Source organism: Dipteris shenzhenensis, chromosome 1 (assembly GCF_047967505.1).
Source record: "Dipteris shenzhenensis isolate YYH24624 ecotype China chromosome 1, Dip_SZ_1.0, whole genome shotgun sequence".
Classification (NCBI taxonomy): domain Eukaryota; kingdom Viridiplantae; phylum Streptophyta; class Polypodiopsida; order Gleicheniales; family Dipteridaceae; genus Dipteris; species Dipteris shenzhenensis.
In genome coordinates, this window is record NC_141596.1 from 42,409,793 (window position 1) to 42,424,419 (window position 14,627).

The window sequence follows — 14,627 nt, forward strand, 5'->3', positions numbered from 1 at the left end:
GTAAAAAGACACAAAGATGTTGGAGAGTTGTGCAACTAGAGGTATGCAAAAGCAAAGATCTAGCTAGATCTATTAGAAAACTATGTGAGACTACTTATACTAGCAAGCATATGAGATGGATTGATTGATTTGTGAGGGGACACATTTTTTCAAGAAATGATCCTTGCTATTTCAACTTGATATTATTATCTATTTGCGCTATTGAGTAAGTCTAAAGTTGATATCATTCTCAATTAATGCTATGGGTATGTATTGTTGATTGTTAATATTAGTGAAAAGGTTTAAGACAAAAATGCATTGTTAATATATGTGAAAACTTCAACAAAACTCCATTGTTTCTATATGTGAAAACTTCAACAAGACTCTATTGTTTCAAAGTTAATTAGTGATTCAATGAAGATGTTTTGAGATATTACAATTTCGTAAACATGGGTGATAGTAGAAGATATTTTAAAAAGAGAGAAAAAGATAAAAAGATGGAAAAAGTATTGACAAACAATAGACTAAAGAATAGAAAAGGATAAGATAAGGATAAAAGAAAAGCAATGATATAGATAGAAAAACCTTTTATTAAAAGGCAAGCTTTATGGCTGAAGGGAAATACCCATAGTCTTATAAAAAGAGTGTCTCTCCTACGTGATTTCTTATTTCTCAAGAAAATCTCTTGTATGTGACTTCTCATTTATGAAGAGAGAGCCTCCCTTAAGATTGCCTTGCCATTTCGCGCGAGGAGGACTTCCTTGCCTAAAAGTTTCATTTAAAAATGGCACATAGAGAAGAAGTGAGAGAGGGGCTTCAAGAGCCACACTAATACAAATTCATAGAGATTTGGCATCTACAAACATCCCTCTTCAAAAATGAGGGAGGATTTCAAAACCCTCACTATCTACGAGCCACATCCTCTTATTAGACTGAAGGGCAACAACATAGGCTCTTACTAGAACTAAGGAGGACGTCAAGTTAGGGCATAGTATAGATGAACCCATTGGAACAATGGCTCAAAAGGCACGCATGGTCAACTCGAATTGTAAGTACAGCTAGTTTTGAAGGTTCCCTCCTTTTGGATAACAACCTCACTTCAGAGCTAGCTATACAAGAATCTCATTCCACAATACAATAATAAGGGTGTTTAGAGACTTAACCCACACTACTAGCAAGATGCATTCAATGCACGATGGGCATGCATAGTAACTCATTTACTTTTCCAACTTGGCAAAATTTTGCGCTGATAGAATCGAGTAATGAAGTCGATCTAATTGACAGCTATTCTCGATTAAATGACCTTTTGTACGCACAACTGTCAGCCACCATTCAAAATTCGCGCCCCAGCCCCCCACCCGCATGGTTTCTTTCCGTCTAGACCCTACGCGCCCCGCGAAGAAAATGTTCCCTGTTACGTGAACGCGAGAACATTATCACAGCAAACAATGCAGTATTCCAATGTCGCGCGAGTCGTGTAATCAAGCAGATACTTGATTCATGTGTTTGAAAGCAAGCCAAGGTACAACAATCAAGATAAGCTAACATGCATAAGAACCAATCTCCACAAATAAAATGATATCAACATTGCGGGCTGCAGGAAGGCAACCTATTTATCCCTCTGGACCCAGCACTTTCCGTTTCAAACGACGTTGTACACCAACATCAGCTTTGAAAATTATTTATGCTGATTTGCAACACCTTCGCACATTCGCATTTTTGGCCCCTCAAGCAGTTGCACCAGCTTTCCCATGCATGACGTTTAAAACAAGGAACAGTTTCCAATCCTTAGCTCCACAATATGAAAGGAGCACCAAATTTTGAAACAGCTGATAAGGCCACAGCTCTAGGAGGAAAATGTTGGCCACGTGAATAATAGAGGAAACGGTTGTGAGAGGATGCTCAAAAACAATGCATGCCTAGTAAACAGGCGGGGGAGGAGACTGATACCTGTAAGGAGGAGGGGAGTTAGGGGGAGGGGGAGATGTGTAAAACACCTCTGGCGGGGGCGAGGACGGCGGGATTGAAGGTGGAAGTGGGGGCGATTCAGACTCACAAGGCGGCTGTGCAGGTGGGTTAGTAAATGGCGTGGGAAGCTGAGGTGAAGGTGCATTGGCGGATGGTGGAGGCGAGGATTGAGGAGGAAACTCTGGAGGTGGGGCTTTGTAAACATAAGGTGGTGTTGGGGATGGAGGAGGAAACACTGGTGGTGGGGATTTGGAAACGTACGGTGGAGTTGGGGATGGAGAAGGGAACACCGGTTGTGGGGAAGGAGGAGATGCAAGGGGAGATGGGGGAGGAGGTGGCGGTGGTGATAAATACATATAAGGAGGTGTGAGTGGGGGTAGTGGAGGGGTGGGTAGAGGATATGTGTGAACGGGAGGGGATGGTGGAGGGTATGTATGCGCGGGAGGGGGTGGAGGAGAAGAGTGATAAGGCAAGGATGGTGGGGGTGAAGCAGGTGGAGGTGGAGGTGGAGGTGGAGGTGGTGGAGACTGAGATGGCATAGATGGGGGTCGGGGTGGGGGTGAAGGCGAAGCAGGTGGAGGTGGAGACAAAGATGGCAAGGAAGGTGAGGGTGGTGGAGGGGATGCAGGTAGAGGGGGAAGGGGAGGAGGGGGAGGTGAATAATACTCGTATGGGGTTGGGGACACAGAAGGCACAACAGATGGCTGTGGAGGAGAAGCAGATTCAGAAGGGGAAGGAGCAGGGGAAGGAAAGACGGTAGGAGGAGAACCAGATGGAGCTGGTGAAAGAGGAATTGTGGAAGGAGCCGGTGGAGGAAAGAATGTAGGGGAAGAACCGGATTGAGAGGGGGCTGGAGGAAGAGGAATTGTGGGAGGGGGATGGTTGATTTTCTTAGGGCAGGTTCGAGGAGGGGGAGGAGGAGAAGCAGGAGGATGGAGAACAGGAGGAGTATGTTTGGGAGAAGCAGGAACACCATGACCACCACACCCAAACTCATCACAACTCTTTGTATGAGAAAGCTCTCCAGCACACTCCTTGAATGATCTCTGAGCTGGTCTCCCTGGAATACAATTGAACCTGTCGTTGAAGGAGACTCCCCTTACAGGAAGAGCTAGGCAATTGGGTGCCTCCCCAGTGAAGAAATTATCAGAGTAGGTGAAGTTCTCGAGCTTTGGAAGAGCACAGATCTCTGGAGGGATTTCCCCTGTAAACAAGTTGTCAGCTACGTCCAACTGCTCCAAGCTCACCATCTCTGCAATGGTCTCAGGTAGCGTCCCACTCAGCTGATTGAAGCTCACATCCAGCACCGTCAAGTTCCTGAGCTCCCCAATGTCTGGGTTGAGGCACCCAGTGAGCTGATTATCGAGCAAAATGATTTCTTCAAGAGTGGCACCCAAGTTGCCAATGCTGGGGGGAACACAGCCAGAGAAGTGATTGTTAGCAAGGACAAGCACAGAGGCAGGGGAGCTACCGAGGTTGAGAGGGATGCCCTTGACAAATCTGTTGTTGTTGAGGAAGATGGCATCCAAGTTTCTACTGAATATAGTACTAGGGACCTCACCCTCAAACTCATTGTAACGGAGATCAAGGTAATAGAGGCTAGGGAGGGAGAGCACAACAGTGGGGAAGGGACCAACAAAGCGGTTATTACTGAGGTCAAGCTCAAAGAGAAGGTGGAGGTTGCTGAAGCTGAGGGGGACAATGCCACAAAATCTGTTGGAGTTGATATGGAAGAGGGCGAGGTCCGTGAGGAGGCCAAGCTCTTCAGGAAGAAAACCAGCAAGATCTGCATGGTTAAGGTCTATGCCAGCCACAGTCTCTATGCAGGGATCATCAAGAGCTTCAGCACAGAAAACTCCTCTGTAGTTGCAGACTTCAGGGCCAACCCATGTTGCTGTGTATCCCAGAGGGTCGGAGAAGATGACCGATTTCCATGCTTGCAATGCAACGTATGCTTCCCTCTGCCTCTCGTTCTCGAACTCCAAGCTTGGATCTACCTCTACTGTTCTTCTCCTTCCCAATACTTCTTCCGCTGTTATCCTCCTCTTTGTTGTTGCCTCTCCGTAGAACTCCTCCACATGTGCCTGCTGTTTCTCCACCAGCTGCTTGCTATCTTCCTCCGTGAGATGCCTCCCTACGTAGAACCGCTCGGAAAACCCTCCGTCTGAACTCCTCCTACTTATTCCCGCGTCGATTTCCTCCGACAATCCTTCACCTACCTTTCCTGCACCTATCAACAGCACGCACAGCAGGAACATCCTCCCTCCCATCGCCCAGCATCGCTTGCCTGTGCCTCTCAGCTCGCCCATAGCCATCTTGCCTCGCTTCTTCATTTTCTGTCCCACTAACAGCTTCTCATGCTCTCGCTGCCGCCAACCACAACTTCACTCCCCTTCTCCGTCAACCTTCCTCGTTCTCGCGCTGTTCAGCTCCTCCTTTCCTCAAAGCCAAGTGCAAATATCTCGAGAACTTCTTTTCACTTCAAACCACGCTGTCTCTCTGCAGCCCAAGACCAGGCATCCATCCCCTGCAAGAGACTCTTCTTTTCTCCTCGCTAGATCCTGTTCTCTTCGATCTGCCACAAGGGTCGCTGCTACTGCATTCCGCTCTCGGACAGACAAATGCAATAACTTAAACTCCGCAAGCTTTCAGGCAAGCATCTCGTGCAAGACGAAAAACGAGAAATGCACCCGCAACGGGCAATGCAGCAAGAAAAAAAAGAAACTGGAGAGAAGGCGGAGTGGCCTTGAGTTCTCACCCTTACCAAAGAGGCGACGCCCACGTTTCTGAGAGGAAGCACAGCGGAAGCTCAGAAACGCGTCATGCGCGCAGGCAAGGAAGCTCAGAAGAGAGTGGAATCCAAGCCAGTCATGCAGGCAGGGCACGGGAGCAGCAGCAGGCGGGGCGTAAGCTTTTACTGTACTGGAAAGGCAGTCAACTGGAAGGCAACTTTTGAAGGGACGTGATCTAGGGGGGGGGGCAGGGAAGATGAATATGGAAAAGGGGAAGCTTTAGAGGAGGAGAAGGAGGGAGAGCAGGGAGGGAGAGTGAGGAAGAGCGATGGCTACGTAAAGTTGAGGGAGGAGGAGGTGTGCTGGCCTGCCCGGCAAGGCAGGGAAGGCACGCTCATCGCCCATAAACAGCACATGCTGCTGCGCCGTTCCAGGCTGCCTGCATTTGTTACCCCCTCTTCCCGTTGCTCAGTATGCCTCGTCACCCTCCCCCTAACCCTCTTCACCCCCCCTCTCCCTCACCCTCTTCACCTAACCTTACACCTAACCTTACCCCCGCCCTTCCCCCTTATCTCGCTCCCTCATCTGCTCCTCATTAAATTCCAGCCCCCTTCGGTTGTTGCCCCCGCCCCCCCCCCCCCCTCGTTATTACTTTCCTTGGTTCCTATCTCAACCGTTTTCCTCCCCCCATCTTCCTTACCCCCCCCCTTTCATCCCACCTCCCATCCGCCGCGTCCTTCCCACTCAGACAATTTAACCCTCCCTTCCCGCCTCCTACTGCTGCTGTTGTGCATCGGTCGAAACTCGGGAACACTTCCGGAGATCGCGCTTCATCCTTGCAACTGCTGATCAGTTCTTTTGAGTAATTCAATGTGACACTCGGTAAGCTGAAACATTTTGAGAAGTAAGAATGGGTTGACTTACAGATTCGCCTTTATTCTGACTAGTTAGGATAAACGTGTGTCCCTAGTCCTCAGTTTGATTCTTGCATCCATCGACAAGGGTACACTCTCCTAACTCAAGTTCAACAAAGTCTCCATAGCAACTTATGAGCACCAATTTCCATTTTACTTGAACTAGCAAAATCACCTACTTGGGAGCTCACACAAGTTGGGAGTTCGCACATGTTGGAGCTACTTTCTAGTTCAAAATCACTTACTTGACTCGGATGGGGAGGGCACAAAGAAATGGACCCTCAACCCTCCACATGATCTAAAAGTTGTTCTAACTATAAGGAAGCCGAATGCCTCTAATGTGGAAGACTTACATCATTCACAAAATAGCATATGTGATGGCAACAAGGTCAAGCCTCTTCAAGCATGGGGAAATTCGTAATGGGAGCATCTTCAAGCATAGGGTCCAAGTGGGCTTCAGATCCGCAACTATTGGAGCGGCTACCAAGGCCCTTCTTAGGGACTTTGGCCGAATTCTTGACCCCTCAGATCTAGTGGTCAGCCACACACTTTTATCTATGGAACACAATCTTAGGGTAGGATGATTTTGACCTGTTGGCTCAGTGCCCAACGTAGGTCGTGGCGCCCGCCATTAGGACTGACCATCCTCCTTAATACACCCAGCATTTATAAATTAAAAAAAAAAAAACAAGGTCGAGCCTCATTTCGCAATTGCAATACAGTCAAGGCTGCCAATCATGTCCTTGTTACTCACCCCATCCCACACGTGCCCTCCAAGAGGTCAATGTTTGTATCATGGCACTACTGAACTCATCATACAACGCAATGTGAACAAGAACTCAAAAACTTTCTTCGCAACTAGGTAAAGAGAAGGTCAACATCACTAGACCATCCTTTATGTAAGCACAACCAGGGTTCTCACTCCATCTCATACGAACATTGTATGCTCTTCAAGGAGTCAAGTTTTCAACAGTGACCTCATCTTACAAGGCAACATGAACATGAACTCAGAATTCCTCAAAGATTAGATAAAGAAAAGGACGAGTTTGACTAATGCATGCATAACATACACTGGATCGTGCTTTCTATAAGCACAACCATAGAATTCCAACCTATGCCTTTATGTTTGCATTGTGTAATTTGTTTTAGAACCCTATTTATGCTCAAATTATTAAACGAATGTGTGCAAATTTTGTATCTATTGTTGGGGCCCTTAAGTATAGATTACTTGTACGTAAAGTTTGTGATGTGCTATTATATTTTGCCTTGCTAGGTAGCTTCTAAGCAAGCCCAAGGATTGGGTTGCTAGTTTTCAATATTTCCCCATAGTAAAGAAAGTCTAGGCCTTAGAGAATTTCTATACGACTAGAGCGGGTTGAGTTGCATTGTACAGGTATAAAAGCTTAGATTTATCATGAAACTTTAAATGAGAAGTATGGTGATGTTCATCTATAGTAGACATTTTCACATGTTTCAACCAAGGCAAAAAATGGTAGCACATGCTATCCCTTTGCTTACTCCAAATATCACATTGTCAACCACCAATGGCACATGCTATCATCCTTCATTCATGTTCCAAAAGGCTTGGACAGAAGGGCTTAGTGACCTAACAAATACTCAAGTTGCTCTCCAAAACAAATTCCCTCAATTAATTAGTGTGGAGATTGTACGAAGCCTACTTCAAAATTTTGGGGGATTGTACAAAGCCTACCTCAAAATTTTAGGGGTTCCTTCCCAAAGTTTTCTTTTAAGAACAAACAAGTGTGCTTCTTGGTTTAATACTATTATAAACTCTCTCTCTCTCTCTCTCTCTCTCTCTCTCTCTCTCTCTCTCTCTCTCTCTCTCTCTCTCTCTCGCGTGCACGCCGCGCACACACTTACCAATAACTAATTTGTCACCAATGAAGGTGAACCTTTCAATAGATATATTGCTAAATAAAGTTTGGCAAAGGTAGTCCAAAAAGGTGCCAACAAGCGCTATGTTGAAAAACCAAGTTAGAGCAATCAATCAAGAGTTAATCCCAACAATGTGTCATACACCACCATGGATAGTTTACAAATTTTGTGTAGCCTAAGTAGTCCTACAACCAAAAGAGTGTGTAAGAGAAGAAGGCTAAAGGAATCAAGATTTCATCTCCAAAGGGAAATTGGGTGTATGATGGCATAAAGAATTGGCAAGTAGTATCTCACCAAATCCACGAAGGAAAGGGAGTGATTCTAAGTTCAATAAGGCAAAACTCATAAGAATGGAAGATTTACTGGGGAGTCCACCAATGAAACCTCTAGTAATGATAGGACCCAAGATGAAGATTAAATTTAAAAAATATACAAGCAAAGAGAGGGTGAAAATCCCCATTCACATTTAAAGAGCTTCCTTCAAATGGTGGATATATTGCAATGCAATATAGTAGGCAAATAGTTGATGTACTTGCACAAAACATTTGGAGCTAAAGCTATCAAATGCTTTGAAAAAGTATCCGAACCATCTTTGCTGTACATGGAAGAGTTGAGGAAAGCATTTTCAAAGAGGTTTCAACATGACTTCAGTAAAGAAATGTGATGATAAAGCTCAATTTGAATCAAGTGAAGATTATAAGAGACGATGTATGACTTGATGGCCCAAATAAGGTTGCTCACCAATCAATTGACATAAGTGGCCTGATTAATGGCGTAGAGTTGATGAATATGGAAATTAATGATCCAACAAGAATGTACAAGGAATTCCTACACAAGGAAATTGTGATTGACAAGGGGATCATCAGTGGACCCAGAAGGAAGGACAAGGTAGTCTTCATGAACAACAAAGAAGAAAAAGAAGAAGGAGAAGAAGAAGAAGAAGAGTTGATCTGAGTCTCCGCAATACAATCTAAAGGGCATTGTGCGGCATTCTAGCCCACCACCTACAACCACCTCGGGATTATAATCCTCTTCAACCGGGTGCTACAAGCTCTCCAAGACTCACTTAAGTCCTTGGTGAACAATGTTGAAACAATACATGTAGCATATCTCGAGGAACTAATCGAGGAGGAAGGCCAAGAAGCCATTGCAATATTTAACTCTACCGCCCCACCTACCAAAATCCCACAACCACCTCCTCTGGATCCCGCCCAACCCACCCAGCAAGCCACCCAACCTCCCCTTGCTCACACAACATTGCCCGAATATTCTTCCAATGCCTCTAACACCACTACCACACAGCACGGGACCTCCGTCCATCTCCTCTATGGCTCCGATCGACCTCCCTGAAGAACGCAACTCAAAGAAGCCAATTTTGTACAGACAGCTGATGATACAAAGCCAAGAGGCACATCAAAAGCGGAACCTATGTTCGTTGAAGATGACGAGGCTCCGCAAGCTCCTCCCTCCTCCCCGCCTGAAAATGTCCAGTGGTGCCCCGACTTGCAATCATTCTAAGAGCTGCCAGATAGTGCACTTATGCACCATTGGAAGCACCAACTTGAGGGCTCCCACCCCCATCTCTACGAAATCTTTGAGGTGCGCCCCCTCATAGACTAGCGGCGCATGCATCCAAAGCGCACAAGAGGAGGATACAACCTCGCCCCTGATGCTCCAGTCCCATGGACCGATGTAGATGCCAACCTACAGCCTCGCTGGCACATTCCCTTCCTAAAGTTGAAGCAATTTTGGCGGTACTACCATAGTGCCCACATCAATCGTCGGATCCACCCCCTGTACATGCCAATGGAACAATGATGGTCTTGGGCGGAATTTCGAGAGCTCTAGCAAAAGGACCCTAATATGTTGTACAATTTTTCAAAGTACAACTTCCCAAAAGAAATGACTCAAGAGGGATTTTGCTTCTGCCTCCAGTCATTCAACAACATGTACGACTCAATACTCGATCTTGCTGTCGTGGCAGTGGTCCACTTCAACCGCCTCCTCCTCTTACTCCTCTGCGACCTCCCCGCCTACAGTCACCCCATCGACAATCGCCTCCACAATCCGACCAACCAGATTGTCTTAAACCCCGGCATCGGTCCTATGCAATTTCAGGACCTCTACCTCTACCTCTACCTTCGCGTCCGTAATCTCCATAGACACCACATCTGCACGTACGAAAATATGCATGCCACCCACTTTTGGAAGTATCGCTCGTACCTCACTCAGCTAACTCCACGCCAGCTAGACCGCTATGTAGCCCTACATACATTCCTCACCACACACCTCCTGCAACGTGGCTGACGCGAGGGCGGATCAGCAAACACGAAGGGGGGCATGTTAACATCCACAGAGTACCGTCGCCGAATGCATGGTAATCAGTGATTAGAGGTGATTAGGCTTCATTATTTATTTCAACGGTTACAGCCATGGAAGGAGTACAATACAAGCTCAGAGAGTTTGAGCCCCAAATACCCCATGGTCAAAGATTGCAGGCAAGGGGCACAAGTTGCAGGTTCCAGCTCACAGGCTCTAGGTTTCAGCTGCAAGTTGTGGTTAAGTGTCTCGCGGGAGTTAAGCCTCACCACTCTAGGTTTTGAGCCTCGTACAAGGGGTTTGAACCCCAAATAGCTTAGGGCTTGGAGGCGCAAGGCTAACACAAGCGCTATTTGGGAGCCAGTTAGGAACACCTCCTAATGCCAGGCTTGATGTCCCAAGCCTCCTAATGCCGGTTAGGAACACCTCCTAATGCCAGGCTTGTCCCAAGCGCTTTTATATGGTTAACACAAGCACTATTTCCGCTAGTAGGGAGAGATGGAAAGAATAGCAATATGCCTTGGCACCCTATGGCCCCAAGAGACGTTTAATGTAAAGAGAGGGAGAGTGCTAAAAGGAAAAGAGTTGGCCCTCCCTTCAAAAGGTGACATGTATAAAAGGCCAAAGGGTTGACTTTGGTCTTCATTGTTGTTTGCACAAGTTTGAATACAAGCTCCCTCTTCTCTTCCAAGAGTGTTTTGGGTGTTCCCTTGCTTGCATTGTAGTGCCCTTGTGTTTGCCACTCCATCCCCCTTCACTCTCGTGTTCCCTTCTCCTTCTCCCTCCCCTCTCCCCTCTCTTCTCCCCTCTCCCCCTTCCGTCTTCTCTCGTGGAAACACATTGCAACAATCCGAAAGCCGCTTGAGTGACACATGCGGATGGTTCGTACCTTGCATTTCTCTCACAAGGAGTAGCATGGAGTGGAGGCTCCATCGGCATCTCTTTAACATCCCCACGACACGTGAGTCACCGTCGAGACTACACATTTTTGGCACCGCTGCCGTGGACTAGAGGTATGCTTTTGCATTGCACTTGTCTTCTTTCGTTATCTACCCATTGCACAAGGCTTCAAGCTTAACTTGGAGCTTTGTTAGTGGAGTTATAGGAGAGGAAAGAGTGAAGAAGAGTGAGTTTGGACGAAAAAGTTAGAAAAGCTGTCATTTTCTATTGAAGAGTCTTTTTGATCATTTGAAGCTTGTTTTTTATGTTTTTTAGTGTTTTGAGTTGGTAGGAAGTTAGTTGGAAAGATTGCTAAGGAGTGTATAATGTCTAAACACACAAAAAACAACAAAAAATGATGATTCTTGCTGAATTTCGAAGTTGTTTTGTGTGGTAAAACTCACCCCTCAAGAAATCTTGCATTTTGGCTTGCAAAAGTTGTTTTTCTTTCAAGTTTTTTTCATTGAGTAGGTAGACTAGGTAGTGTAGCACCCCCCTAGCACAGAAAAACAGGAACAAAAACTCAAAATTCCCCAAAATCCACCAAAATCCTATCGGTGATGTAGTGTTTCTCTATCCCCACGGGTCAACGTGTTAGTGCTATCCCGTCGACCCTTGCCATAGCCGTATCCCATCGGTCAAACCTCGTTGACCCGGTGCCATAGCCGTATCCCGCCGACCTAACTTTTGACCATGGCCTAACCTGTCGCCTTGATTAAATGCATGTCATAGTTAATTATCCCGTCGACTTAAGAGTCGTTGACCCGTGGCCATAGCGTCTATCCCTATGACCGCCGTCGCTATAACATTATCCTGTCGATCGGTGTCTTTAGTCATCTCCACGTCTGTGGCCATATTTGTATCCCGCCAATCCATATATCCCCCCAACCGGAGCGGTAAGCTTATCCCTCCGACCGCTGTTATCTTGCTATTGCCACGTCCATCGCTATAATTATTCTGTTGACTGACGCGTTAGTTAATATCCCACCAACCCCATTATCCCTCAGACCGTTTTCTTAAACTTATCCCTACATCCGCGGGGGTACCACCTGTGTCCTATCCCTCCGAACAAGTGGCACTATCTATCCCGCCGACCGGCGCATTACATCCTATCCCGTCGCCCGCTGCTTTATTGACATCCCGTTGATTGGTGCGTTACATCCTAGCCCACTGCCCGCTGCTTTGCTAACATCCCACTGACCGGCGCATTACACCCTATCTCGTCACCCGTTGCTTTACTGACATCTTGCCGACCAGTGCAATAACCTATCCCTACGACTGTCACCATAGAGCTATCCCTACAACCGTGGGGATACCTTTGCGGTAGTCCAGAATAAAAAAATTTCAAGAACTATAGTTCAGCATAAGTGTGCCTAGTTAGAGGTCTCATACATGCACTTGCGGTCCGGGAGAATTTTGTCCAAGGATCCTGCGCCGGAAGATAGTGCTTTGAGCTACGCCACTCAGCCCACTTTTCGCCCTAGCTGGGCAGCCTGATTCGAAAGCTTGATTCCTAGCTCCCACTCGGTAATAGGACCCCGACATGAGAATCTATCTAGCTCCGACGAGACGGAGAGATTGGACGAGGTAATGCAAGACCCCTTGTGTAAAAGGGATTCCGAAGCCCCATTCACTAGTATGGCCTCTCCCAACTCTCCCACACCTTCTATAGCATCCAGGTTAAGAGGTACGTTCTCCAACATGTTCGGACGTTTAGGCCAAACAAAGTCGGCAGACATGGAGAACCCCTTCGCTAGCATGTTTGCAGGAAGGGAAGGTCAGCAACATCATGCTCCCAAAATGCAGATTGGGACGAAAACCACATTTGTGGACCCAGGACCCTCCTCCTTTGCAGGCACCCTCAATGGGAACACATGCATGATGAAGATCCATGGATGAGGGACTTCCAAGGGTAAGACCCCAACCGAGGGGATGCGAGAGGCTTCCAAGGAGGGGCATCTTATGAACCCCCAACAACCCATGTGCCACCAACTTTCATCAACTATGGGGCTCCACAGATTCCACCCTATCGCCCATTGCATGGAACCACCGTGCCGTGCCCATGCCCCATGACCCACTCCCACCTGGAGTATGGCCGTTTCCATCCATACCTTGGCGCATCCGTTCCAATGCCGGTACCAGCAATTACATGGATACCACCACCAGGGCCAAGCTTAAGGCCACCCTTGCATCCCGTTAGGCCCACAGCGGCACCGCCCCCACTAGTTGCCCAAATAGTGTTAACTGATGAGGCAATGCGCATCTTGGTGAATGCCCTATGAAGGGGGGCCACACCATCTCCACCCGCCCCAGTGTTTCCTGCAGGGATTACGAATCCCTCAAGGAGCCGACCCATAGCCATCTCCAAGTTAATGATCAAATTCCTTGGGGAAGGAGACCCGGTCTCCCACGTGGAATGATTTGAGAAAATTTGTGATGCCTTTGGGGCTCCCAGGGATCTAGAAATGGCCAATGCGTTTGGTCTCAGTTTGGATGGCAAAGCAGGCCAATGGTATAGGGTTCTCACCTTGGAAGAAAAAGTCAATTAGGAGACGTTGAGAAAGGCCTTGATTATGGGGTTCGCCCCCAGTGGACATAAATGGAGCCCAATTAACTAGTTGTATGAGGTAAAGCAGAATGAAAAGGAATCCCTTTGGGATTACATAGCCAGAATTAAGCACCTCAATGCCCGCTGCGAACCGTACGAGCGGATGAGCGACGAACGACTGTTGCCCCGCTTTCTCATCGGATTGGTAGACCCGAAGCTACACAACCACCTAATGGTGATGAATCCTACCTCCTTTGATCTATGCAGCAAGGTGGCTATCTGTATAAGCGACAATATGATGGACAAGGCTGATGTAGATAAAACGCCGATTCCATCAGAAGTAGCTCCATCAGTTAGGTCTTCCAGTGTGGAAACGATCAAGAAGGAGACCAACGAGCCCAAGGGCTTGGATATGAGTGAGTTGGCCTCCAATTTGCTAAATTAGATAGGCTAACAGTGGAGGTCAAGAACCTCCAAGGAGGTGCCAAGAAACCCTTAATTGTTTCCATGGAGAGACAATGTCTCGCGTGGGGTATGCAACGGCAACCATCCCTCCAATGAATGTTTGTATCACTTGAGGGCAAGGCCAACACTCTACTGTGCACACTATCATTGGTGGGGAAACCATGATACCTCCCAAAGCCGATTTTTGAGGTCCCTACCCCAACCCATGTATCAAATGAGACCCCCATTAGCCATAACAGTCCCGCCTAGTCCTCTAAATACACAAGGTGGCCCTTTGGCTAGTTCAAGCCCAACCGGCTCCGTTACCACCACCCATACTGGGCCCTCAACCTCCACTACCACCACCCATACTGGGCCCTCAACCTCCACTACCTCGTATAGCTCTAGTCAATAAAGTATTGGTAGAGGAAGTGCTCAATGACTGGGAGGAGACGGATCCAGATCATGGACCCCTCGAGTACTACCCCTACGAGGAAGGAAGTGACACCCTAAGTCACTACCTCCTGCAGGAGGATCAGCAAGTCCTCATGTTCTAGACCTCTCCCATGAACTCAAGGGCTAGAGACCTAAACTCTGTCGCTCGAAGGCCCCCAATCCAATTCTATACTTGCCAGGGTCCCCACAGGGCAAGTAAATGCCCCTACAGAGGTACTTCGAACCCTCCGGTGTCATGCTTCAAGTGTCAGGGGCCGCATTTTTGAAGGACTACCTCTATAAGGATCTTACCCCCGTCGCTCTGACCACGACGAGCCCCACACCGTTGTGTGTAGGGTGTGGAATCGAGCATCCGTTCAAGGAATGTCCCTTAAGAAGATCGACAATCCTAGTCACCCCGCCTAAGAGCACCAGCCTTAGCTTGCTTAGTAT

The 14,627-nt window shown here is 47.4% G+C and overlaps 1 protein-coding gene across 2 annotated transcripts; it reads right to left on the reverse strand.

The window, feature by feature from the left end:
- Positions 1 to 1,452: 1,452 nt before the first annotated feature.
- Positions 1,453 to 5,061, reverse strand: LOC147905868 (uncharacterized). Of its 2 annotated transcripts, none has more exons than XM_087375169.1 (2): positions 4,712 to 5,061; positions 1,453 to 4,543 (listed from the first exon to the last, which is right to left on the reverse strand). In XM_087375169.1, exon 2 carries the CDS (start codon positions 4,278 to 4,280, stop codon positions 1,899 to 1,901), a length of 2,382 nt encoding a protein of 793 aa, XP_087231295.1. In that variant the 5' UTR covers positions 4,281 to 4,543; positions 4,712 to 5,061; the 3' UTR covers positions 1,453 to 1,898. The 2 variants fall into 2 exon arrangements, with proteins under 2 accessions (XP_087231295.1, XP_087231300.1); XM_087375174.1 differs by having other exon boundaries at positions 4,706 to 5,061.
- Between the last annotated feature and the right edge of the window lie 9,566 nt (positions 5,062 to 14,627).

Excerpts from the sequence above, each read along its gene's own strand:
- LOC147905868 (XM_087375169.1), bottom strand. The coding sequence starts at position 4,280 with ATGAAGAAGCGAGGCAAGATGGCTATGGGCGAGCTGAGAGGCACAGGC.